The 27525-nt window shown below is 45.6% G+C and overlaps 1 protein-coding gene and 1 pseudogene across 6 annotated transcripts in view; both read left to right on the top strand.

Annotated features, from left to right (window-relative positions):
- The window catches only part of TUFT1 (tuftelin 1), a 42047-nt gene extending 15194 nt beyond the window's left edge, over nt 1–26853 (top strand). Inside the window, exons 2-14 of one of the 6 annotated variants that reach the window (XM_054547953.2) lie at nt 5016–5154; nt 5389–5463; nt 5873–5974; nt 7178–7264; nt 7799–7888; nt 9440–9505; nt 12906–13019; nt 17531–17659; nt 18172–18266; nt 21966–22071; nt 22893–22976; nt 24198–24298; nt 24901–26853. In XM_054547953.2, the coding sequence (XP_054403928.1) occupies nt 5038–5154; nt 5389–5463; nt 5873–5974; nt 7178–7264; nt 7799–7888; nt 9440–9505; nt 12906–13019; nt 17531–17659; nt 18172–18266; nt 21966–22071; nt 22893–22976; nt 24198–24298; nt 24901–24964 (1230 nt within the window). In that variant the 5' untranslated portion in view covers nt 5016–5037 and the 3' untranslated portion in view covers nt 24965–26853. 6 annotated transcript variants of the gene reach the window in all.
- LOC129049329 (small ribosomal subunit protein eS10-like) lies at nt 487–1679 on the top strand (annotated as a pseudogene).
- Nucleotides 26854–27525: the final 672 nt, after the last annotated feature.

Below are 27525 nucleotides of genomic sequence, written 5' to 3'. Positions count from 1 at the left end.
ACCTTGGCCTCCCAAAATGCTGAGATTACAGGCTGGGCACAGTGACTCACGCCTGTAATCCCAGCACTTTGGGAGACCAAGGCAGATGGATCACTTGAGGTCAGGAATTCAAGACCAGGCTGGCCAACATGGTGAAACCCCCTCTATACTAACATATAAAAATTAGCCAGGCATTGTGACGGGAGCTTGTAATCCCAGTTACGGGGGAGGCTGAGGTAGGAGAATTGCTTGAACCCGGGAGGCAGAGGTTGCAGTGAGCCAAGATTGCGTCACTGCACTCCAGCCTGGGTGACAGAAAGAGAATTCGTCTCAAAAACAAGACAAAATGCTGAGATTACAGATGTGAGCTATGATGCCTGGTTCTGTTTTTCATTTATCTGTTTTCTTTTTCCTGCCTTCCTATGGATTAACTGAACACTTTTTAGGATTCCATTTTTATTCATTTATAATGTTTTTGAGTGTTATCTCTTTGTATAGACTTTTTAGTGGTTGCTCTAGGTATTATACATTATGTATACATAGGTTATCACAGTCTCCTGGTGTTGGCATTTTACTAGTTTGAGTGAAGAAGAGAAACCTTTCCTTCCTTTACATCCCTTTACCTTCTCCCATTTATGATACTAAATATTTAATAGTATAATATTATCATATTTAAATATTTTCTCTGCATACATTTAGAACCACATCAGACATTGTTATACTTTTTGCTTTAATCATCAAATGTAACTTAGAAAACCTAAGAGGGGCTTTCCAGCCCCAGCCCCGGCCCCTACAGCCACTGAGATGTTGATGCCTAAGAACCGGATTGCCATTTATGAACTCCTTTTTAAGGAGGGAGTCATGGTGGCCAGGAAGGATGTCCACATGCCTAAGCACCTGAAGCTAGCAGACAAGGATGTGCCCAATCTTCATGTCATGAAGGCCATGCAGCCTCTCAAGTCCCGAGGCTACGTGAAGGAACAGTTTGCCTGGAGACATTTCTACTGATACCTTACCAATGAGGGCATCCAGTATCTCCGTGATTACCTTCATCTGCCCCGGAGATTGTGCCTGCCAGTCTATGCTGCAGCTGTCCAGAGACTGGAAGTCCTCAGCCTAAAGGTCTGAAGGCTGAGCGACCTGCAAGACTCACAAGAGGGAAAGCGGACAGAGATACCTACAGACGGAGTGCTGTGCCGCCTGGTGCCGACAGCAAAGCCAAGGCTGGGGCTGGGTCAGCAACCGAATTCCAGTTTAGAGGTGGATTTGGTTGTGGACGTGGTCAGCCACCTCAGTAAAATTGGAGAGGATTATTTTGCATTGAATAAACTTACAGCCAAAAAAACTTAAAAAAAAAAAAAAAAAGAAAAAGAAAACCTAAGAAGGGAAGGAAATCTTGTTGTATTTACCCATCTTTTTTCAACTCATGTTTCTTTCTTCCCATTATTTCAAGTTTCCTTTTTTTTTAAAATCATTTCCTTTCTGTTTAGAGAACTTTTTAAGCCATTCTTTTAGTGTAGGTCTCCTGGTGAGAAATTCTCTTAGTTTTCCTTCATCTGAGAATGTCCTGATTTCCCCCTCATTTCTGAAGGGTATTTTCCTTTGTCAATTCTGAATTGACCGTTCTTTTCTTTCAGCATTTGAAAAATAGTATGCCACTTCCTTCTACCCTCTGTCATTTCCGAAGAGAAAATAACCTTTGAGGGGTCCCCTCAAAGGTTATTTTCTCTGCTTTCAAGATTTTTTCTTTGTCTTTAGTTTCAGAAATTTAATTATGATCTATCATGGCATGAATTTCATGTTTATTCTGTTTGAAGTTTGCTTGGCTTCTTGAATCTATAGGTTTGTGTCTTTTGCCAAATTTTGAAAATTTTTGGTCATTATTTCTTTGAGAACATTTTCAACTCACCCTCTTTCTCCTCTCTACCTGGAATTCTGATGGCTGGATGGAATCATCTCTCAGTGCCCCAACCCAGCCTAGTTGTCTATGCTCTTCCAATTGGAATGCCTAGGTTTATGAAACAGACCAGACTTGACCTTCATTAGCTAATAACCCCTTTGTTCTGACTGAAGGATGCCCTGCCTTTTCCCAGCCTGCCTCCAGGTATGGGGAGATAGTGTTCTTTTTTTTTTTTTTTTCCTTTTTGAGACGGAGTCTCGCTCTGTTGCCCAGGCAGGAGTGCAGTAGTACGATCTTGGCTTCCTGGAACCTCCACCTCCTAGGTTCAAGCGATTCTCCTGCCTCAGCCTCCCTAGTAGCTGGGATTACAGGTGCCTGCCACCACAGCCAGCTGAATTTTATATTTTTAGTAGAGACGGGGTTTCACCATGTTGGCCAGGCTGGTCTCAAACTCCTGACCTCAGGTGATCCACCCACCTTGGCCTCCCAAAGTGCTGGGTTTACAGGTGTGAGCCACCGCTCCTGGTCGAGATAGTGTTTTAATAAAAGTGCAGGTATGTCCTGGGAAGGAAGAATTGGCAGCCATTCTGGCTATTTTGAAATCATTTCCTCTTTTTTCTTTTGTAATATTTTCTTGACCTAGATGTCATGGAGCATTCTCTGTGCATTCAGAAAATACCTTTGCTAAGGGCTGTGGCATACAACAGCTCTCGAGGAGTTAACAGAAGGGGTAATTCTTCACAAAACACAAATAACTGAGAGGCAGATGCCATGGGAGGCCTTGTGACGCGGTGGGAGCTCAGGGAGGGGAAGATGTGTTTCCCACAGGATGCAGGGTAGCATCTTGGAAGATGAGGCATTTGAACATGAACTCGAGGAACTTGCAGATGCCCTAGGTGAAAATGGGAAGAATAGATATTTAAGGCACAGGAAATGATAGGAGCAAAGGCACTGAAGTTGGAAACCATGGAATGTATTGGATAGGGCACTGAGAGATGGTAGCAAGAGGCGTGAGTTTACCTAGACTGTGGAAAGCCTTGCATGCCACTCTAAGGATGTAGCTTTTATTTCATAGGAATTAAGTGTTTTCATAAAACCAGCTACTTTGCTAGGGTTGGGAAGGTTTAAGGGCCATTGTGACAGTGTCTTCTGTCTTTCCAATTCAAAAAGTGGGAGGATGCTGATGTTTCAGTGCCACCCTCCTGTGTGGCAGAGAGTAACCTCCATACATTTTCTCATTTTCTTTTTTTTTTTTGAGACAGCATCTCACTGTCATCCAGGCTGGAGTGCAGTGGCGCGATCTCAGCTCACTTTAACCTCCGCCTCCCTGGTTCAAGTAATTCTCCTGCCTCAGTCTCCTGAGCAGCTGGGATTACAGGCGCCCACCACCACGTCTGGCTAATTTTTTTGTATTTTTAGTAGAGATGGGGTTTCACCATGTTGGCCAGGCTGGTCTCGAATTCCTGACCTCAGGTGATCCTCCCACCTCGGCCTCCCAAAGTGCTGGGATTACAGGCGTGAGCCAGCACACCGGCAACATTTTCAAGTAATATTCAACAAAAAAGCCCTCAGTTGGGGGCCGGGTGTGGTGGCTCATGCCTGTAATCCCAGCACTTTGGGAGGCTGAGGCAGGAGGATCACAAAGTCAGGAGTTCGAGACCAGCCTGGCCAATGTGGCGAAACCCTGTCTCTACTAAAAATACAAAAATTAGCCAGGTGTGGTGGCAGATGCCTGTAATCCCAGCTACTTGGGAGGCTGAGGCAGGAGAATTGCTTGAGCCCAGGAGAGAGAGGCTGCAGTGAGCCAAGATCGTGTCACTGCACTCCAGCCTGGGAGACAAGAGCAAGACGCCATCTCAAACAAACAAACAAATAAACAAAAAACCCTCAGTTGGATGGTAATATACCCTTTTTACCGATAAAAACACCAAGAGTTAAGTATCTCACCAAAGACTGATTTCTTCTCCACGAAGTTGGAATGTTATCTTCTCCAGACATTTGGAAGGTTACGAGGGTTCCTTAAAACCTGTTACCGGTAAGATGTCATTTATGCAGCTGGGCCTCAAGGCAGGGGATGACCAGATGACCTCAAGATCACTTTCATTCTTGGATAGCCCAGCACCTGTTTCTCTTCATTGTCTGGGAGAGGCATATACTCCATCCTCATGCTGTCACAGAATGGAATCCAGAAGGAGCCTGAGATATACTTGGTCCCACTCCTTATTTGTCCAGTGGGAACCAGAGATCCATAGTGGCTAAGCCCCTCATTCACCTCCATGCATAGTACAGGTGATCTACTCTGCCTTGTTAGTCCTCTCTCAACGTTATCATCTTCCCAATCTACAGGCCCCTACTTTTTCCTCCTACCACATTTTTCCTTTCAGGTTTTTAATTTTCCCCACAAAGTGTTATGTGTGTGTGTGTTTTTTTTTTTTTTTTTTTTTTTTGAGACGGAGTCTTGCTCTGTCACCCAGGCTGGAGTGCAGTGGCACAATCTCGGCTCACTGCAAGCTCTGCCTCCCGGGTTCACGCCATTCTCCTGCCTCAGCCTCCCGAGTAGCTGGGACTACAGGCGCCTGCCACCACGCCAGGCTCATTTTGTTTTTGTATTTTTTAGTAGAGACGGGGTTTCACTGTGTTAGCCAGGATGGTCTCGATCTCCTGACCTCGTGATCTACCTGCCTCGGCCTCCCAAAGTGCTGGGATTACAGGCGTGAGCCACTGTACCCGGCCTTTTTAAAAAAATCTTCTTTGAAGCCCGACCAACATGGCAAAACCTCATCTCTACAAAAAATACAAAAATTAGATGGGCATATTGGTGCACCTGTAGTCCCAGCTACTTGGGAGGCTGAGGTGGGTGGATCACTTAAGCCTGGGAGGTCGAGGCTGCAGTCACGTGCGCACACACACACACACCATACACACTTCTTTGACTTATGAAAGAAAACCTGCTTCATTCTTTGAAATTAGGTTGATCTCTAGATGAATACCTATTATCTTGCCTGCTTTCACTTGGATAATTTCCATGTGGCTCATAGAAATGGGAGTTTGAATTCAGGTACTTTCCTATAGTTTAGTTCAGGAAGAAGATGCTAGTCTTGTAAAGTGCATCAATAACTTGCTGGCTGGTTGTCAGGAGCAGAAACTCTGGATTGAGGATGAGCAGTCCAGGAATGACCTCTCCACAACTAGAGAAAGAAGAGTGCGTGCAATGTGTTCCCTGTAGTCCAAGAACCAGGGTAGCCCTGCTGGAGCTCTACAGAGCCATGTGCCAGGTAATCTTTGTTGTGAAAGAAAAAACTGTCGGGTGGTCCCAGAGTCACCACCCCAAACACCTGATCTTGGGCAAGGTAATGCTGCCTCCCTGGACTTCAGTTTTCCTGGTCTGTGAAGTGGTGATGATAAGGCCTGCTCCACAGAGCTGGCAGAAGCACCCCTGTACTGGTAGCCCTTTGTACCTGTAGACTGTAAAGGTGAGGGGTTATTGTTGCTGTCATTGTCATTATTAGGGCAGTGTGGACACTCTCAGGCTGACTCTCCAGGGTGAACTGACAGGAGATGAACTTGAACACATAGCCCAGAAGGTACTGCAGAATTCTGGTGGGCAAGGCCCCCTCCCCACACCAGTGCTTCCTTGCTGCTGGCCTCTTACCCAAGTACTGCCTGGAGCCGACTCTAGTGATGCGAGAGTGGGATGCCCTCCTTTCAGCAACATCCAGCTTGCCTCAGCCTTCTGCACTGCTTTGGGGCAGGAGGAGTCCCCCACTAAAATTAAAACTAAGCTGCTACTTCTGCCCATTTTCCCTGGCCGGTGTTCTTGCTGCTGTGTGGCTTCTGTAAGAAGTTCTGAAACGAATTTTTGGAGAGGAAAGTCAGACTAATCCTTCAAGTCTTTTGAGAAACAGGTCTTCTGCATTAGTTGAGGGGCAGGAGTTCTGGGCTTGCCATGTGGTTTCTGAGCCATCTCTCTCTCTCTCATCTCTCTTTGGCCAGGCGGGCAGGAAGACCTATGCCATGGTGTCCGGCCACTCAGCTGGTCATTCTCTGGCTTCAGAACTGGTGGAGTCCCATGATGGACATGAGGAAATCATTAAGGTAAGCTTAGTTCACCTCCAACTTTTCTCCCTGTCCTCTTCCTCCCTGCACGTATATGAGAGGGAGCAGTTGATGTTGTTGCCAAAGGGAGCTTGTGGTTTGATGGAAGGAACCAGACCTGAGCTGCTAGTTCCTGGCAATCTCCTAGAAATATCTTAATTAATACCAAGAGACTACAGTCTGCCTGTTAGCAACTTTGGTGCAGCCTGGCCCCAGGCAAGGGGGTGGACTGGATGACCTTACTAGGGGCCTATCCACTGACCATGTTTTGCTGCTAGAGGTTGTAGAGACAGGTAGGAGGTGTGTTTATGGAACTTATATTTTCCTATAATGGGTTCATCCTGATGGAACTTATTTATTTATTTATATATTTTTAGTTTTGTAGAGACAGTCTCACCTTGTTGCCTGGGCTAGTCTCTGAATCCTGGGCTCAAGCAATCCTCCTGCCTCAGCCTCCCAAAATGCTGGTATTATAGGCGTGCACCACCCCACCTGGCTGATGGAACTTATTTTTAAAAAAATAAAATGATTTTTGTTATTTCTCTTTTTTTTTTAATAAAACAGCTTTTTGAGATATAAATCCCATACCATATGATTGACTCAGTTACAGTACAGTTACGTGCTGCATAACAACGTTTTGGTCAGTGATGGACTGCGCAGACAACAGTGGTCCCATAAGATTATTATACTCCATTTTTACTGTATTTTTTCTGGGTTTAGATACATTACCATTGTGTGATGATCACCTACAGTATTCAGTACAGTAACATGCTGTGCAGGTTTGTTTGTAGCCTAGGAGCAATAGGGTACACCATACAGCCTAGGGGTGTAGGAGGCCATGCCATCTAGGTTTGTGTGTGTACACTCCATGATGTTTGTACAAGGATGAAATTGCCTAATGATGCATCCCTCAGAATGTGTTCCTATGATTAAGTGATGCATGACTGTATATATGTGAGTGTTTATGCCAATATAGCTATATAGCATTTAGCTAAATTTATTGCATTAGGCTAAATTTCCAGAAGTAGAATTGATAGACCAAAAAGTAAATATATTTTTAGGTCTTCTGATCCAAATCACCAAATTCCACCCAGTAAATTGGTGGTAACAATTTACCCTCCCACCAGCACTATATGAAGCTGCCTATTTTTGTATAGTTAATTTAATTTGAGGTTTCTTAACTAAATGGTGTTCTTATTTCAGGTGTACTTGAAGGGGAGGTCTGGAGAAAAGATGATTCACGAGAAGAATATTAACCAGCTGAAGAGTGAGGTCCAGTACATCCAGGAGGTGGGCACCCCTTCCCTCTCACGCAGTGCCTAGGTCATTTCTCTAAATCTCACATTTTTTGTGGCTGTCTTCTTTTGTGGATTCTGGTTTTTCCACTTCTTTTTCCTTTATGTCTCTGAAATGCCACCATGCCCTCCCGTGTGTCAAATATATAACTTTTGACCATACCTGATCCATTAATCCACAAATACTTAAGTACTATGGGCCTAGCACTGTCCCAGCCACCTATCGAAAATTACCAGCCACTTTTCACAGCATTTCTTAACTCCCTTCCTGGCTCATGTTTCTCGTTGGCACTTATGCCCATATAACATATTACACATTTTACTTCTTTGTCTTTTGTGTTGTGTGTCTCCCCAACAAGAATGCCAGCTGTAGCTCCACTTGACCAAGGTCCCTCCCTCCATCCTGCAGCCAGTCGTTAGGAGAGTGCCTAACTCGCAGTACAGGCCAGGGATGGGGCACAGAGTTGGGTGAGTTGGCGTGCTCTCTTTCTCTACCCTAAAGCTCAAGTTTCTTCCCCTCCCCTCCCAGGCCAGGAACTGCCTACAGAAGCTCCGGGAGGATATAAGTAGCAAGCTTGACAGGGACCTAGGAGATTCTCTCCATCGACAGGAGATACAGGTAATAGGAAATGGTCCATGGTTGGGTCCCCACCGAGGAGGTGGGGTTGTGCCAGGCAGTCTCATTTACCAATTACCCAGTGTGTGCTAAATCTAGCATCCCTGCCAGGAATGGAGAAAATAGAGGTGATGCTGCCTTCTCTGGAGCACTCACAATCTAGTTAGTACTCTCCAGCCGATGAGCACTTACATTTACACATGTCAGCTTAAACATAAGTACACCTGCTCCTGAAACACTGTACAGAAATTGAACTTATATAAATTAAATATCATCAGTTGTTAGCAAAGCCTCTTATCTATAAAGATTCTGTGATCAAGCTTCTTATAATAATAGAATTTTATAAAGCAGACAATCACCTGTAAATCCACACTTCTCATAAGCCGATCTTGCTTAGTTTGGGTGATACCTGTAGTGTAAATTGAAATTGAAGTCCGTGCCCTAGCCTGTTATTAATCTTGTATATAGTTATGTCTAACCTGGGATGGGAAGCTCCTCAAGGTTAGGAGTTCACCCCACCCCACCCCGTGTCTGTATCCTCACCCTCCCATTCTCCCCAGGTCTGGGATGTAGAAGGCATCAGTAAATGTTTGTTAGACTGAACAGATTGGATAAATCTTTTCTGGGATGGATAATCCTGGGATCCTGCTTTTCAGTTTTTCCAAAACTCGAGGACAGAAATGTCCTCAGGAGAGCAGAGCTGTCTCTTTGTGACTTCGCCCTCATCCTTTAGATTCTGAGTTGTATCCTTGATTTGCATTTTGGTTCGGGCAGAGTGTCTTGCTCCAGCAGCAGCCCCTGCCTTCATTCCCTTGAGGGGAACAGTGGCCCAGCAGCTGGTGCAAGGAAAGTTCTTTGTCTTGGGCATGCACTTGTGTGGTGGAACATTCCCTAATTTTTGCTTTGGCTGAAGGTAGGTCTTTCAGTGCTTGAGCCCACATCTGGCTGGTGGGAGCTACTTTGTCAGGTGGCTGAAGAACCTAATGTGTGCAGAGACTGGCCCAAAGTCCAGCCCCCTTGTTGGCACAAACCAGCTGTCATACGATGAATAATCAGGCTTTGGGTCAGAAATAATTGAAAAAGGGCTTCCCTTTGTAATTTTTGCTTTGTCAAACTTGATCAGCATCCCTGGGGGCAAGGGAAACTGTTTGTGGCAGGCAGCTGCACGTATTCCCTGGCTAAGAAGAATGGGCTACATATACTTTTCCATCTGCTGAAAGGTTTTAGCCTGAGGTTTTTTTCATCCTCCCTACAAGACTTTCAAGGCCCTTTCAAGACCACATAACATTTCTCCACCCCCTCTTGTTTCTGTTTTCTCATGGAACACTAGAAATCTTTTTTTCTTTCGCTTCCTTCCCTCTTCCTCTTCTCCTTTCTTCATTCCTTCCTTTTTCTCCCTCCCTTTCTTTTTCTCTCTCCCTCCCTCCCTCCCTTTCACCTTCCTCTCCCTCTCCCTGTCCTTCTCTTTCTAAGATTTGAGTGTTAGGAGAATAATGTTTCAAAGTTGGTTGCTTTCATCTGTTTTAACTACCAATTTTATTTTTCTTTGAACAGGTGGTGCTAGAAAAGCCAAATGGCTTTAGTCAGAGTCCCACGGCCCTGTACAGCAGCCTACCTGAGGTAGGTAACAGAGGACACCACGGTGGCTCCGCTTAGCCAGGGGCAGGATTGCCTCCTCCCCATCCTTTTGTTTATTGCTTTCTTTCTCTCTCTCTCTCATTAAATACAAGAGTAGTAGTTGACATAAAAATTCAAACAACAGAGAAATATAAAGAGTAGAAATTCTCCTTCCCCAATCTCACTCCTTGCGAGTATCCACTGTTAACAGATTGAAGTGGGTGGATCTTTCTAGGGCAGTGCTTCTCAGCCTCAGCTGTTCATTGGAATGGCCTTGCAAGCGTTAAAGGATATGATGCCTGGGTCCCATCCCTAGAGCTTGTCATTTCATTGTTCCAATAGTTGGCCTGGGCATCAGGACTTTTAAGAGCTCTTCAGGTGATACTAATGTTTAGCTAAAGTTGAGTGCCAGTATTCTAGAATATTTTTATATACATAGACAACCATATTTAAATATCATGTATATGTTATATACACACCATATATACATGATAAATATATGTATATAATATACATGTGCTTTTCTCAACTATAAGATCATGGTAAATACATTATTCTTTGCTTGCTTTTTTTTCTTAACTAAAGAGTATATTACAACCTTCTTTCCATGTCAGTACATATAGATCTACCTCATTCTTTTGAATAACTGCATAGTATTTCCTTCCATGGCTGTACTTGATTGATTGACTGATTGATTGATTGACTGACAGAGTCTCACCCTGTCACCCAGGCTGGAGGTGCAGTGGTGATCATGGCTTACTGCAGCCTCGACCCCCGGGGTTCAAGCAATCCTCCCACCTCAGCCTACCCAATAGCTGGGACTCTAGGGCACGCGCCATTATGCCTGGCTAATTTTTGTAGAGATGGGGTTGCCCAGGCTGCTCTTGAATTCTTGGGCTCAAGTGATCTGCTTGCCTCGCCTCCCAGAGTGCTGGGATTATAGGCATGAGCCACTGTGCCCAGCCTACTTTTTAAATTTTTATAAATATTATTTTTTGAGACAGGGTCTCCCTATGTCATCTGAGCTGGAGTGCAGTGGTGCAATCATGGCTCATTATAGTCTCAGCCTCTTGGGCTCAGGTAGTCCTCCTGCCTCAGCCTCCTGATCAGCTGGGACTATAGACACGTGCCACCACACCTGGCTAATTTTTGTATTTTTTGTAAAGACAGGGTCTCATCATGTTTCCCAGGCTCATCTCAAACTCCTGGGCTTAAGTGATCTGCCCACCTCAGCCTCCCAAAGTTTTGGGATTATAGTCATGAGCTACTATGCTTGGCCTCCATGACTATACTTTATTTTTTATTTTTTTGAGATGGAGTCTCGCTCTGTCACCCAGGGTGCAGTGCACTGGTATGATCTTGGCTCACTGCAACCTCCATCTCCTGGGTTCAAGCAATTCTTGTGCCTCAGCGTCCTGAGTAGCTGGGACTACAGGCGTGAGCCACCATGCCTGGCTAATTTTTGTATTTTTAGTAGAGATGGGGTTTCACCATGTTGGTCAAGCTGGTCTCGAACTCCTGACCTCAGGTGATCCACCCACCTCGGCCTCCCAAAGTGTTAGGATTACAGGCATGAGCCACTGCACCTGGCCACCATGACTATATTTTTTAAAAGTGTGTTATTATGTTTTTTTTGTGATTATATAATACAAAACATTCATATTGTAGAAAATTTGGAAAATTCAGAAACACAGGAAAGTGAAAGAAGAAACAAATATCACTTGTAATCTACTCAGAGAAAAACCACAGTGAAATTTCATCTTTCCCTGAATGCAAATATATATTTACCATGTGAATACATTGTATAGTACGTAGCATTTCTTTATAATTGTTTTTTTTGTTTCTTTAGTTGGGTATGTTTTTGCATTTGGTGTTTTTGGCCCTCAAGTATAGGTTGAATCAGACCCACCCATTAGTTCATGACACATCATCCTCATGGGTCCTGTCAAGGCCTCTCACTGGTTTCAGTTTTTTGTTTTTTGTTTTTTTTTGCCTCTCCACCTCCTGCAAGAGGCACTCACTCTAATGAATTCAATATATGGCTTTAAATGTGCTTGTAAAATGTTCAGTATACATGATGAACTTGTGCTATATCTTCTTCCCTCTTTGTTCTTGTTTTCTCTGGTACCGTGTTTTTTAGGATCTATCTACATTGCTGTATTAAAATCTAGTTCGTTGCTTCGGCCTCCTACATGTACTTTTATAACTTACTTTTTTGCTTCATGTTGTATCATATGATGAAATAATATTTTCATGAAAGTTTTCCATGTCATTAAACAGTCTTATGAGAGCACTCTTTGAAATAAGTGCATAATAGTTGTGTTCCAGGAGCCTTTTAAAGGCCATTGGCTCAGGTGAGGATTTAGGGAAATTGACTGGATAACTCATGACATCTAGATTTGGAATGCTGTGATTCTAACCACTTGCTTTAGATGTGCAGCTTGGACTTTCTCCTTCTTTTGAATCACCATATTTGGCAAATACATTGTTGGCAACAAATTACAATAACACCTGGTAATATCGTTTGGCCTCTTTCTTCTCACAAGCTCAAAGCTGTACCGGATGTTATCTTACCTAGTTTTGAGGCAGCCTGTAAGGCAGGGTGTGGTAGGGAGTGTACTGACTGCCTCACAGATAAAGAAATGAAGGCCCACAGGACTTTACTTCTTCATTATCACCCACAAGATGATGATGCAGAGACTGGGACCCTGTCTCCCTCCAGTGTCTGGTGCCTGTGCAGCAGAGACGGGGGCGAGACCCTACATGTTAGCTCATCTCTAACCACCAGCCCACAGTTGGGTGTGTCTGGGAGAGACTGAGCAGTTACCTCGATGAGACACCTTTTTCCACATCGAATCAGATTCCTGGACTCATTGCATGCTTTTGCCCTAAACCTGTCCATCCATCAGTAACCCTTTATATGCTGCTGTCAGTGCCAAAAGCTGAGAATGGTAAAGGATATGCTTTTGAACCACTCCCTTTGTGATGGGTGTGACATAGTCCCTGTCCTGTGGGAACTCTAGTCCAAAGGGGAACATGGTCTCTGCTCTCAGAGAGCTGTAGGCGGATAGAGGGAAGCAGGACGCACACCTACAGACAGCATCCACATATTCGCCAAGAAATTGAGTAGTGGATACATACATGAAATATTACTGAGCATGTCCTAAAATAATTGGGTGTTTGGAGGCTAGCAGGGTTCTTTAGGGTATGAAGGGACAATGTTTCATTGAATAACTCAGAATTCCTGGCTGCCTAAGGTAACTCTCCCCTTGTGTGATGACAGTTCTTTTTTGAGGGTGGTCTGGACGAGATGGTCCAAACCAGTGTGTGCCTGGGGGAGGACCTTTTCTTACCGAGTCAGAAACTTGATGGCTTCCCCTTCCCTTCCTTGCTCTGGCTGTAGGTGGACACCTGTATAAATGAGGATGTTGAGAGCTTGAGGAAGACTGTGCAGGACTTGCTGGCCAAGCTTCAGGAGGCCGAGCGGCAACACCAGTCAGACCGTGTGGCTTTTGAGGTGAGATTTGGGATTTGGGGAGAAGGTGCCCTAAGGGATGGGCTACTGAACACAGGTGCCAATGATGTCTCAGCTTGGACTTCCTGTCTCTCTGGCTGAGTGCCACAAACTGGAAAGGCAAGGCTGTGAAGCCTGGAACACTTGTCTGCTTTTCCCTCTCCTGGACGTTTACACTGTTTACTGTCCAAGGCCAGCCCATAGTTCAAAAGTCAGCTCGGGATTCTCTGCTCTGATGAGTTTGAGGGTGGTGCCCATCTGGGGCAGCCGGTGATTCAGAAGTCATTTCTGTCTGTGTCGTGGTAAGAATCCCTGGGTTCTTGAGACTCCATGCAGGCAAGGACTGCTGCTGGCATGTCACCCCCGAGTCTCCAGTGTCTGGCGCAATACCTGGTATTAGATAGGTGCTTCATAAATGTGGACTGGATGAGTGACTAAATCTGTGTTGTTGTAGAAAGAACTGCACCCATCAAGTTGGAGGATTTGGGCTCTAAACTCAGCTTTGCTATGCAGAGCTTTGTGGTCTGGAATGAGTATCTTTTTTTCACTCTGCTGCCAAGCTGGAGTGCAGTGGCGCAATCTTGGCTCACTGCAACTTCTGCCTCCCGGGTTCAAGCAATTCTCCTGCCTCAGCCTCCCGAGTAGCTGGTACTATAGGCATGCGCCACCATGCCCAACTAATTTTTGTGTTTTTAGAAGAGACGGGGTTTCACCATGTTGGCCAGGATGGTCTTGATCTCCTGACCTTGTGATCCACCTGCCTCAGCCTCCCAAAGTGCTGGGATTACAGGCGCGAGCCACCACGCCCAGCCTGGAATGAGTATGTTAATTATTGTTATAGTACAGAAATCTATAAAAGGAGAGTAAAAGACCTCTACTATATGTGAGGTCTTCCATATTTTCTAGAAAATTCTTTGAGTATAAAACAAGGTACATGGGCAGTTTTCTTTCTTTCTTTCTTTGGAGACAGGGTCCCACTCTATTGCCAGGCTTGAGTGCAGTGGCACGATCTTGGCTCAATGCAACCTCCATCTCCCGGACTCAAGCCATCTCCCACTTCAGCCTCCTGAGTAGCTGGGACAACAGGTGCACACCACCATGCCTGGCTAATTTTTGTGTTTTTTGTAGAGACAGGGTCTTGCCATGTTGCCCAGGCTGGTCTCAAACTCCAAGGCTCAAGCAGTCTGTGCCTTAGCCTCCCAAAATGTGGGGAATACAGGCATGAGCCACCATACCTGGCCCATGGGCAGTTTTCCAACTGCTCTGTGTGAGGTTAACCATCTGTTACCTGCTTTTGTTCTTCCACATGTAATGTATTCTTTATGTCATAAATATGTTATGATAGGGTTGTATCCTGCCTAGGCATGCTGGGAGCTGGTAAAAAGAGAAAGGCCAGCCTGAACTCTTCATTTTCATGGAACTGAGAAGGAGAATTTTTGAGAAGAGGCTTGGCAGTGAGGAAGAAGGGCACCAAGGATGATAAACTGCTTCTGTGTCAGCTGAAGTATTATTTGAACAAGTAGTTTAAGCTCTCCGAGCATCTGTTTCAACTTTTGGAAAAAGGGTTAATGAAATACACCTTACAAGTTTGTTGTGTAGATCGAGTGAGGTAATATATGTGAGGGCACTTTATTATTCTGAAAGGTTTTAGAAATATAAAATAGTCTATATTTTTCTTAGCAATCAGTTTAACAAGGAGATTTTCCTATTTAAATAGCTTGGACTTAGGGTAATATTAAAATTAGTTTGTCATCTCAGAACAAAGTAGCTGTGTGGTGAAGAGGTATGTTGCATCTATTTCAGATTCCACAATTTGTATAATTTAGTTGGTGATGTATCAGTTGGTGACCAGCAGTTTCCTACCTTTTCCAAACAAAACAGGAGGAAAGGAAGGTTGAGGCTCTAGCACTGACCAGGTTGTGAATTTTGGAAAAAAATTTCTGCACTGAGAGGCATTATGAAGTTGTGGAAATTATAGAAATATTTGCTGGTTTTAATCACACATGGAGGAGTCTGCTGCTCTGGATTTCAGAGCCTGAGCAAAAGTGCCCTGACAGCTATAGCCCACTGCCCAGAATTTAGAAGGGGTTATTTTTCTTAACCCCGTAGTATGCAGCACCACCTGCAGCGGTAGGAGATGCTGCTTCTTGCTGGGCGCTGTGGCTCACACCTGTAATCCCTCAGAAGGCCAAGGCAGGAGGATCCTTGAGCCCAGGAGTTTGAGACCAGCCTGGCCAACATAGATCTCATCTCTACAAAAATAAAAAAATTAGCCTGGTGTGGTGGAGCATGCCTGTAGTTCCAGCTACTCGGAAGGCTGAGGTGGGAGGATTTTTGGAGCCCAAGAGGTGGAGGCTGCAGTGAGCTATGATTGTGCCACTGCACTCTAGCCCGGGCAACAGATTGAGATCTTGTCTAAAAAATAATAAATATAGTACATAAATAATTTTTTTTTTTAAAAGGAGGTGCTCCTCAGGTCATTCCCACTGTTGGACTAGGTTGGCACACCTTTTTATAATTAAGAGGGTCCCTTGCAGGCAGGGTTGGCTGGAGCTACAGAGTCAAATGTGGAAGGGGAGTCTGTATTTTTTTTTTAACCTTTTACTCTGACAGTGGGGTGCAAGAATCAGACCATGGCCTTATTAACACTGTGCTTGAGCTCACATCAACCTAGGTGCAGTGTTTATTTATGTACAGAAATGTACATAAATAAACATAAATAAATGTACATAAAAGATACATAAATAAAATTTTTTAAAAAGGCCTTACTTTTAAGTTCCTGCCTATGGGGATGGCCTATTTCAGGTTAATATGGGTCATATGAAGGCTTGTCTCAGCCTCTCCTAGTGAATTGGACTCCTTGGTCTGCTTTTCTGAACCTATAGGTAGGAAGGGCAAGATGATCAATTACCATGAAAATAACTTGCCATTAAGCATGGGTTTCCTGTTCTACTGGCTGCTTGCTGTCAAGAAGGATTTGCAGTGAGAGTGAGTTTGCTCTGGACATGGCTGGCGTGTAGCATGGACACGTCCCATCACACATCACCCTGTGCTGTACTTTCTCCTCCCCAGTTCTGACCTTGGGAGGGGCCGGACAAACTGGCTGCTGATGTTCTGTTTTCCCAGGGCTGGCTGCTAGGCTTTCCAGAAGTTACCTGGATTCTTTTTTAATAAATGATGAGCAGTCAGTGTGAGGTTACCTGGGAAGCACTGAAATGTATGGTGAAGTATCTGGGTCCTAGCAGTGGCTGTCATTCACTAGCTGGGTAACCTTGAATAGGTCAGTTGACCTTTACTTGTTAAAGGAGAGGGTTGGATTAGATGAACGTCAGTTCCACTCATTATTTTATTGAGTAGTTACTGCATACGAAGTACTGTGGGAGCTCTGGAAGTGTAATGGTGCTCAGGTCTGTGCCATCAGGACACTGACAGTCTACTTCGGGGTGCACAGAGTGACTGGGCAAAATCTGTTCAGTGCTATGAGAGGGAAGGCCGTGTGTTCCTTGTGTGTCCTCTCCCTGGGCACACAAAGGAAGGGCTCCTCCCCCAGGCTCAGAAGGCTCTCTGGAAGAAGGGGCATCTAAGTGAGACCTGGAGGATGAGTAGGAGTTGGAAAGATGCAAGTTGAAAGAAAGGAGGCAAGTTCTTTGCTTTCTCATTCTAACATTCTGCTTCTATCCTCTAAATTGGTTTCTCATCTCTGATAAAAGGCAAATTCAGCTGGTCGCGGTGGCTCACTCCTGTAATCCCAGCACTTTAGGAGGCCAAGGTGGGCGGATCACCTGAGGTCAGGAGTTCGAGACCAGCCTGACCAACATGGAGAAACCCCATCTCTAATAAAAATACAAAATTAGCTGGGCGTGGTGGCACATGCCTGTAATACCAGCTACTCAGGAGGCTGAGGCAGGAGAATCACTTGAACCCGGGAGGCAAAGGTTGCATTGAGCCAAGATCGCGCCATTGCACTCCAGCCTGGGCAACAAGAGTGAAACCCTGTCTCAAAAAATAAATAAATAAATAAGACAAATTCTTCCTGATGCTTAGTAGCCCTTCCAGGTGCCATTTTGGCTGTTGTGTGTGGGCTCTATTGCTGGAAGTGAGGCGGAAGGTGTTGAGGAGACAGAAGAAAGGAACTGGAGGTATCCTCTCTGAGATTATTTGCTTTTGAATTTGTAGGAAAGCCACAACATTGGGTTAAGCTTGGGTGGTGGTGGAGGGTTCATGAGGATGTTGAAGGAGTCACCTATCTGAAAAGTGGTGCTTGTGGGTTCCAGGTGTCACTTTAAAGTGGACCTCAATCAACTGTGAGCCAGTTAACCCTGGAAATAGACTTACTCTGCTGGAGTGCTGAGGTGGTCCTGTGCAGTGAAGGGGAGATGGTGGTGTGCCCATCAGTGTCACCACCTTTCTCCCGTCATGGCTCCAGAGCCACCCACTGGGTTCTTTTCTAAGGTTTTTTTCCATGTTTGCTCTTTTTTCCACACCATTTAACATATTCCTGCCCTGTGTTTTAGGTCACACTCAGTCGGTACCAGAGAGAAGCAGAAGAAAGAAATGTGGCCCTTCAGAGAGAGGAGGACAGAGTGGAGCAGAAAGAGGCAGAAGTTGGAGAGCTGCAGAGGCGCTTGCTAGGGATGGAGACGGTAATTCGGGGATCTTGCTTGTCAGTGCCTGGACTCCTGGGCTGGAAGGGGCCTGCGGGTGGATTGAAACGGTTGCCGAGACCCTTCTTTTCCAAGCATCTCCAGAAAAGCACACTTCGCAGCTTCCTTTGGCAGATCCCTTGGAATACCTTTTAGCCTTCAAGGAATTAGCCTCCCCCTAACTAGAGTTGATCCTATTTCCACATTAGATTCCTGTACAGATGCCCCTTTTGAAGTCCTGGTTTCTCAGGGACTGGCAGCCATAGCTGGCGAGTGGGCCGGCATGATGCAGGGCTGGGTTCTGCCTCAGGGCAGCTGGGTGAGGCTGAGTGAGAGTGGGAAGAGTTCTCCTCATCAAGGGAGGGCGCCCCATCAAACCAGCTCACCTTGCTGCTCTTTGGCAGCTGTCCAGGCCCAGTAGGGGCTAAGTCCCAGCCTGGCACCCATCTCACCCCAAACGCAGAAACTGTTGCCATCTTCTCATCCTAGACTTTCTTTTGTGGCCCACCCAGGAGCATCAGGCCTTACTGGCGAAAGTCAGGGAAGGGGAGGTGGCCCTAGAGGAACTTCGGAGCAACAATGCTGACTGTCAAGCAGAACAAGAAAAGTAAGGGCTTGGCTCTTGTTCACGGTGAAGTTGGGTTGCAGGGAGGGGAGGGCGGGCCATACAGCCTGTTGCTCCTGTGGTGGCCTGGTCTGGGGAGGAAGCTGGTGCTGATGTCAGATCTTCCAGCTCTGACTCACCGTGAGCTTGCTCAGGGTGGAGCCCCACCCAAGAGATACCATTTGGGAGGCCGCCATCTCCAGGGAGTTCATTTTCCATGGGGTAATAACCTAAAGAAAAGGCTTTCACAGTTTTAGAGCCAAGGGCAAGCAAGAGCTGTTGGAGCATCTGCTGTTGCTGTGCGTCATTCCACAGATTAGCGCAGTGGATATGTTATGCCTTCGTTCCCTCCCCACCGAAACAAAAACTGACTGTAAACTGTTTGAGGGTAAAATTGATTAACAGTCATGCTGATGAAAAATAGAATGAGCAGCTTCATGAGGAGATACTGAACTTCCTGTTACTTGAAGCAATGCAGATAGAAACTGAGAACCGCCTGTCAGCAGGGTCCCGAGGTGATCACTGAGATCCTTTCTACCTCCAAGGTGAGAGGGTTTTGCAAATTCCCTCTGATCAGAGGAAATCAGAGGCCCCAGACAACCAATGAAGCCTACAGAGCAAAGATTGTGCCTTCTAGAACTTCAGGAATTTGGAAATTATGCTGTTGGCAATTAATAAATAAGACCTCAAATGGTAAATCACATTTAACATCAGCATATTTGGTTTGATCTTCATTGTGTAAGGAGGACCTTTTTTAGTTCAACAATACATTATCTGAAGGGCCTTTTAAGGAATTCCAAGATGAACAGACACAATTCTTGCCCTTCAGGGCCCCTCAGTCTTCTGGAGGCATTTTCTCTCCTTTAGGATAACCTAGATTTGACCTTCCTGGTATGGAAGATACACACGTCATATTGTAGCCTCCTTTCTGACTGGCCTTTATATCAGAATTAATATCAGAATGAGTCAACACTCCTTCCTCGGTGGGTAGGTGCGCCTGGGCAGAGCAAGAGAAACAAAAAGGACTAGATAATCGGAAGCCAGGGTTTGGGAATGGCAGTGACAGCTGTGCCATGTACGTGCTGATTTTCTACCTAAAAGGGGACTGAGAAGTAGGGCATGGGAGAGCTGAAGGTGGAAATTTAGAATGCTTGGAGTTTAGGAAGGATAAGGGGTAGCTCATGTTGCATCGTACCGCAAGCAGCATGTGCTTGTCAGCTTCCTCAGGCAGAACTGGGGAGTGATGGATTCTTCAGGGGCCCAAACCCCAGGATACTCTCCCAAGTAGCCTGACTAAAAGAAGACTGTTCCTCTACTCATAACACTTCTTACACCAAATATATGGGTTTTCCATACCAAGCACTTCTCCAATTCTCAGTTGATACCAGCTGGGCACCCTACACTTTAATTCAATTCTGAGACGACCCAGAGTTAGTGCAGAACCACAGGTTAAGGGCCAGTCCTACAAGACTGCCCCTGCTTCAGATGCCAGTCACAAGTAGTGTGGTCTAGGGTACCTACACTTCTGTCCAACTTAGCTATAAATTGGGGGTTCCCATATCCTCTTTTCAGGTTTGATAACTTGCTGTAATGGGTTTGCTGTCATAGAACTCAGGTAAACATTTTCCTTATTTATTTATTTATTTTTTGAGACTGAGTCTCACTTTGTCGCCCAGGCTGGAGTGCAGTGGTGCAATCTCTTCTCACTGCAACCTCCGCCTCCCGGGTTCAGCCTCAGCCTCCTGGGTAGCTAGGACTACAGGCGTGTGCCACCACGCCCGGCTAATTTTTTGTATTTTTAGTAGAGATGGGGTTTTACCATGTTGGCCAGGCTGGTCTTGAAATCCTGACCTCAAGCAATCCACCTGCCTTGACCTCCCAAAGTGCTGGGATTACAGGCATGAGCCACCGCGCCTGGCCTACTTATTTTTTTAATTTAAAAGTTTTTTCATTGACACAGGGTCTTGCCATGTTGCCCAGGCTGGTCTCCAACTCCTGGGTTCAAGCAATCCTCCCACCTTGCCTTCCTAAAGTGCTGGGATTATATTCATGAGCCACTGCACCTGGCCAACATTTCACTTATTACTGGCTTATGATAAAGGATAATATAAAGGATTCAAATGAACAAACAGATGAGGTACATAGGGCAAGGTCAGCATGTGGATGCATTAACCAAGCTGGAAGCTCTGAACCCCTTTGTTTAGGGTTCTTGTGGCGGTTCATTACATAGGCATGATTGATTAAATTATTGGCCACTGGTGATTAGTTAGGTCTCTAGCTCCTATCCCCTGTCCCTTTCCCAGAGGTTAGGGGGAGTTGTGGGGCTGAAAGTTTCAACCCTTTAATCATGCCTTGGTCTTTTCACTAGCCCCATCCTGAAGCTATCTAGGGACCCCAGCCACCAGTCATCATTAGCATACAAAAAGACACTCATCAGTCTTGGAGATGCCAAGGCTCAGGAACCAGGGAATGTGACCAAATATCATAACAAAACATAGGCACTGTATGTCAGGAACCGGGACAGAGACCCATTATATAGTTCTTATTATTTTACACTGCCCTTTGGGGGATCTTGGCTCAGTTTGCTTAGAAGATGCAAAGGAAGCAACAGTGGTTTGGGAATCAGGAGACCTAGAAACAAAATTGTGTGAAGAGGCTTTAAGGAGCCTCAAATCCTGTCTTTCTCCTCCAAATCCCTGCCAACAGCTTGATGGTGTTGAGTATAATAATCCCAGCTCCAACTGGGCATGGTGGCTCACACCTGTAATCCTAGCACTTTGGGAGGCCGGGACAGGAGGATTGCTTGAGTTTAAGAGTTCGAGATCAGCCTGGCCAACATGGTGAGACTGTCTCTACAAAAAAATTTTTTTTTAGTTAGCCAGATGTGGTAGCATGTGCTTGTAGGCCCAGCTACATGGGAGACTGAGGTAGGAGGATTGCTTGAGCCCAGGAGGTCAACCCGGCAGTGAGCCATGTTTGCATTACTGCACTCCAGCCTGGGCTACAGAGTGAGACCCTGTCTCCAGAAAAAAAAAAAAAAAAAGGTCGGAGGGGGAAATCCTAGTTTCTACTTGAATCTTCCCAGTACCGAGGAGTTCATTACAGATGAGACAGCTTTAATACTGAGAAAGTCTTTCCTGTGTTAATATAAAAACAGCTTCCCTGGAACCATCTACCTATTGCTTCTAGATTTATCCTCCAGAGTTATCCAGAATGACTTATCCCTTCTAACCTTTCTGAGCCTCAGTTTCCTCACTTAGACAAGGTGATCCCTGATGATGCTTCCAATGTAATATTCTTTTTTTTTGTGAGACAAAGTCTTGCTCTGTCACCCAGGCTGGAGTGCAGTGGCGCCATCTTGGCTCACTGCAACCTCTGCCTCCTGGGTTCAAGTGATTCTCGTGCCTCAGCCTCCTGAGTAGCTGGGACTACAGGCACACGCCACCACACTTGGCTAATTTTAGTATTTTTAGTAGAGATGGGGTTTCCCTATGTTGGCCAGGCTGGTCTTGAACTCCTGACCTCAGTGCTTCCAATGTGATATTCTAAGGTACCCACCACCTACTCTTCAGGGCAGCCTACCGGGGAATCAGGCAAAGGGAATCATATTAATGGGAACCTCCCAAGCTCAAGGCTCTTCCTGTGACTGGGTAAATAAGTGATCTTGTTCCCTTGCCTCAGCCTTCTGGTCTTTATCCCCAGGGCTGCTACCCTGGAAAAGGAAGTGGCCGGGTTGCGGGAGAAGATCCACCACTTGGATGACATGCTCAAGAGCCAGCAGCGGAAAGTCCGGCAAATGATAGAGCAGGTAAGTTGGGCTGGCTTATAACCTGCCCTCGGGGAGTCACCCCAAGTCTATGCTCTTATTTGTTTCCTAGGGAGCTTGACTTATATTCATGCATTTCCCATGTCAAACATTTATAGCTACCAATTACCAGGTTCAGGTTATTAGGATTTGCTTTTCTCCCATCTTTCCCCTACTGTTTTGTTTGTTTGTTTGCTATTTGGCCTCTGATTTCCAATAGGAAGGGAAGGAAAAGGTTAATTTGTCGTATACTCTGTGAAGAGTATGGGTAAATGAGTAGTTGAGTCATAATAAACTCTGTTATCTGTGCAGATTATCAGTCTTTGAGCTTCATGGCTGCTTTCCTGCCTTAACCCCACCCGAGCTTGAGGGTAGCATACTTAGGATTTGTCTATTTGCAGAATTGTTTTGAGAGCCTAAGGCCCCGTAACTGGGAGGCTGTATGTGCTTCATGTCAGCTCCATTAGTGTCTGTTTTATTTAATGCTGTTTTCCATGATCTAGAACAGAGTCAGTCATATAGTAAGTACTCAATAAATATGTCTCGAATGAAAAAATAATTTGTATTTTCCAAAGCCATATGGAATGGGTTTTGTCACTCATTATTTTGGATTCTCAGGGTGGTATTCCCCTTACACACTCCTCACTCCCACCCGGGATAATCAAGAGTCTAATATTGACTGAAATGAGGCCTTTGTAGAAAAGCTAATGAAGTCATATGGAGTTGCAGGGCTCTGCTGCCTTCCCCAGCAGCTGGGGTGAAGTCTGGTGAGTGTGTAATGAGTCATTGCAAAATGAGCTCCAGTGTCTCCCACACCTTTGCAGCTCCAGAATTCAAAAGCTGTGATCCAGTCAAAGGACACCACCATCCAGGAGCTCAAGGAGAAAATCGCCTATCTGGAGGCAGAGGTGTGTGTGCTGGGCAGCCCAGCAGGGGAACAGGACTGTTGAAGAGAAGGTGGACATAAGGGAGACAGAGGTTATGGAGGGGTCTTTGTCATGTCTTGCTGCTGCTCTGAAGTGAATACCTAGGGTGGTTGGTGACTTTCAGTTCAGTTGAATAAACATTTTCTGAGAACCTTCAGGAAGCTTCTAACAATGATGAGATGACCACACCCCCGGCCCTGCCTTCGACGGACATGTCATCATGGTGCAAGCCACATGCCATGGCTGCACACGGCTAATTCTGACCCTCCAGGCTTTGCAAAGGAGCTGGCAGTGGTGCTGGGCTGTGAAGGAGGAGGAGGCATTCATACAGATGGAGTCTTAGATGGAGTCTTTTCCAGGGCTAGATTACTTAACGAGTTGCCTTCCTAGTCTAATTTCCACTTTGCCACAGGGCCCTACCTATCTGTTGACTACCTGAAGATCACTTTGCAAACACTCTGTGAAGATCCCCTGTAGTGAGGGAGAAAAATGGGAGAAAGGGTTATCTTTAGAGAGTTTGCAGTCTATAGTCACAGATAAAATGTGTATTTTTAAAAAGACCAATGAATGCTTTATAGAATAGCATATCAACAAAGGCAAGTGAGTATCTCAACTGAGGACAAAAAATTATATATAGGGGCCAGGTGCAGTGGCTCATGCCTGTAATCCCAGCACTTAGGGAGGTTGAGGCGGTAGGATTGCTCGAGGCCAGGAGTTCAAGACCTAGGCAACATAGTGAGACTTTGTCTCTGAAAAAGAAAATTTTTTTTAATTATCCAGATGTGGTGGCATGCATCTGTAGTCCAGTTACTTGGGAGACTTAAGGGAGAGGATCACTTGAACCCAGGAGGTCGAGGCTGCACTGAGCTATAATCACGCCACTGCACTCCAGCCTGGGCAACAGAGTGAGACCCTATCTCAAAAAAAAAAAAAAAAAAAAAAAAAGAACTGTATGTAGAGGACATATAGGAAACCATCAGTCTGTCAGTGTTGTACAGAGTTATGGAGGAGCAGGTATTGGAGGATAAGCGCAATCTATGGTAATGAAGATGAGGCAAGTGGGTATCCAGGTGGTGGCACGCATGGTGGGGGTAGAGGCAACAGCAGCATAAACACAGGCAGAGAGACCAGAATGCACTAGCTAAATATGGCACCTGGGAAGTCAGAAAAAGGCCAACTCTAACCCCTAAGCTTGTGTTACAGAATTTAGAGATGCACGACAGGATGGAACACCTGATAGAAAAACAAATCAGTCATGGCAACTTCAGCACCCAGGCCCGGGCCAAGACAGAGAACCCGGGCAGGTGAGTGAACGCGTGGAGATAGAATGGGGCCAGGGTGGAGGGGAGGAAGGAGGGACAGAGCTCAGTAGAACCTTTAGTGCTAAGGCAAGAACAAGGCTCCTTTAAATCCAACTTTCCTCCCTCAGTCTGACCCATTGTTTGCCAGAACCATTTTCTAACCCAATTAGAGTAGAACCTGTTACCACAAGCCCAGGGAGGTCCATGAATGGCTTCTAGAGATGTATGAACCACCTGAAATGGTAGGAAGAATTTAGTTACAATGTTTGCATATTTCTAGGGAGAGGGTATTTTGCCTCTAAGAGATTCAGAAAAGGACCCATGATCTTGACAAAATTGAGAATCACAGCTATATCCACTTCTCAGTTGTTTAACTGCCCCTCTCTTTTCTTCACCCTTGCTACAAGACACATGTATCATGCCCCAAATCTTCTCCTAATTGTCACTGATAATTACTGTTTTAAAGCACTTGGAACCCAAGTGATCAGCCAGCACTGCAGTGTAAGATTCCAGAGGCCAATGTGAAGATTCCAGGGGCTCTGTGAAGGGTGGGCCACAACACAGGTGTTCCCAGCACAACTCAGTGTTTCCAACCTTCTTTTCAGTATTAGGATATCCAAGCCCCCTAGCCCGAAGCCCAAGCCTGTCATCCGAGTGGTGGAAACCTGAGCTGCCTGGAGATGGATGCTGCCATTGCTGCTGCCTCTGCCTCGGAGAAGCCCACTGCCCCTGTTGGCTGTTAACACTGACTTTGACTTCCTGACTGTCCCCTGGCTGCACCCAGGACTTAGGGCTCCTGTGTCTCACCATTCCCAAGCTCCTGGCCACTCTAAGCTGGGCAGACGGAGCATGAGCACCTATTCAAGGCACTGCAGCCCTTTGGAAGACATTGTCCTGCGAGCAGGAGCCAGGGCAGTATCTATATTCCTACAGTGACTATTTGTCTCTGTAGAGAGCCTCCCTTCTGTTGTACACTGGACTCTGGCTGCCCTATAAGCCAGGCCTTCATCAGATTGGGAGAGGTGACAAGATTTGCCTCAGCCCTAAAAGCTGGAGACACAGATGTCCAGAGTGATTGGAGAATGTCCTGGGGGAATGAAGTTCCTTCCACAAACACAGCTCGGTTCTTAGCAACAAACTGTTTGTTTTTCTACTTGCTCCATCTGCAGCCTACGCTGCCCTGGCCTCCTGCAGACAGATAGTGGGATTACCTGGCAAGGCCTGGTGAGAGCCAGTGAACCTAAGCTTTGACTGGGTGGCCTTGTCTTTCTGGGGAGGAGGGAATGTACATTCAGGGAGTAGCCTTTTGCGGAAACATTCTCTAGGGCTACAGACAGTCATGTGTGACTTCTCTCTGCTGTGAAAACTCCCAGAGTCTCTTTAGGGATTTTCCCTAAGGTGTACCACCAGGCACACCTCAGTCTTCTTGACCCAGAGCCTGAAAACTGTTTTCACTGGGTTCCACCAGTCCCAGCAAAATCCTCTTTGTATTTATTTTGCTAAGTTATTGGTGGTTTTGCTTACATCTCATGATTGATATATACCAAGTTCTATAGCCTTCTCTTGCAGTGTTTGGATTTGCTTGAAACTGGGAAAACTGTTCCCATTAGGCTTGTTAATGTCAGAGTGACACTGTTATAAATCTTTCTCTCCCTTTCCTCTGCCTGTTTCTTCTCTTTCTCCTTCAAACTTGATCTGCAGCTCAGGAAGGTGAGTCTACTTTCCCTGAGGCTTTGGGGTCAGAGTATATGTTGTTTGGAGAAAGAGGGCAATCAGGACTCTTCTGGGACCCAGATGAGTTCTTCACTAGCCCTTCCGAACCCCTTGCTCCATAATTGGTCTTTTATCCTGGCTCTGAATGACCCTGCAGGTCATCATGGTTTTCTTTTTTTATTGTTTTTTGTTGTTGTTGTTTTTTTTTTTTTTTTTTTGAGACAGAGTCTCTCTCTGTCACCCAGGCTGGAGTGCAGTGGCGTGATCTCAGCTCCCTGCAACCTCTGCCTCCTGGATTTAAGCGATTCTTCTGCCTCAGCCTCCTGAGTAGCTGGGACTACAGGTGTGCCACCACGCCTGGCTGATTTTAGTATTTTTAGTAGAGATGGGGTTTCACCATACTGGCTAGGCTGGTCTCGAACTCCTGACCTCAGGTGATCCACCCACCTCGGCTTCCCAAAGTGCTGGGATTACAGGCTTGAGCCACTGCGCCTGGCCCATGGTGTTTTTCTTTAGGGTTCTTCCTACAGCCTTGAGAAGTAGATAGGCATCAGAGTATGGTACTATAGGAATCAGAAAAATTCAAAACAAATGTGGATTAAGTGTTTAGGCTCTATGTGGCTCACAACCAGAAGCCTTAAGTCTGTGTTTCTGTGTCTCAAGACTGGGCTCACATTCTGGCTTTGTCCATAACAATGCTCTGGGATTTCAGGGAGTTCCCTCATTTGTAAAATGAGGGGGGTCAGAGCAGGTGATCTCCATGTTTCTTCCCATTCGGATGTTGTTGTCTGTGGCATATTCTTTGTATGGCAAATTTAATAAATTATATTAATGTGTCTCTTTGACCTCCTGGTCTGGTTTCCTTTCACTTTTCAGGGAGGATGAAAGAACATTTTAGTACTTCTTGGAAGATGGGCACCCTGTTATCCACATGTGGGAGGTGTGGTCCAAACATCCCAAATGCCATGATATGAGGACTTCGTGGCATTTATAGAGGTATTAGAAGAAGCTCAGCTCTGTGGTCTGAGTCGTGATTATAGGAGGCAGCCCCTAACTTTAGCTTTGACCTTCTCTGGAGCAATGGCCTTGTAGGATCCCTAAGCCTGGCCGCATTGTGTCTCATTTGGAAGAGATAGAGGTAGAGTCCTGTGATTACATAGAGATAGAACAGCAGCACTGGAGGTAGATGAGTAACTGCATGCCTTCTGCAGAAATGAAAAGCACTCTGGAAATGCTGACTGCAGCTGTTCAAGGGGGTTCGTTTCTGGCTGTCTCTGGGCATCATTCAATTAGTCTCATGATTTTTTTTTTTTTCCTTTCTGCCAAGAAGGCAGTTGACTGCAGGGCCAAATGGGGACATAGCTGAATTTACACGAATCTTCTCTGGGCCAAAGAAACCAGAAACACAACACCCCCTCATCCCTGGCTTGTTTCCTTTCTAGCTCCCATTTCTCTTTTTCAATTGAAAGAGTGTACATTTTTCTCTGATTTCTTTTCTTCCCCCTTCTCCTGCTTCT

Source organism: Pongo abelii, chromosome 1 (genome assembly GCF_028885655.2).
Source record: "Pongo abelii isolate AG06213 chromosome 1, NHGRI_mPonAbe1-v2.0_pri, whole genome shotgun sequence".
Taxonomy (NCBI): Eukaryota; Metazoa; Chordata; class Mammalia; order Primates; family Hominidae; genus Pongo; species Pongo abelii.
This window is presented reverse-complemented; position numbering and strand designations above follow the sequence as displayed.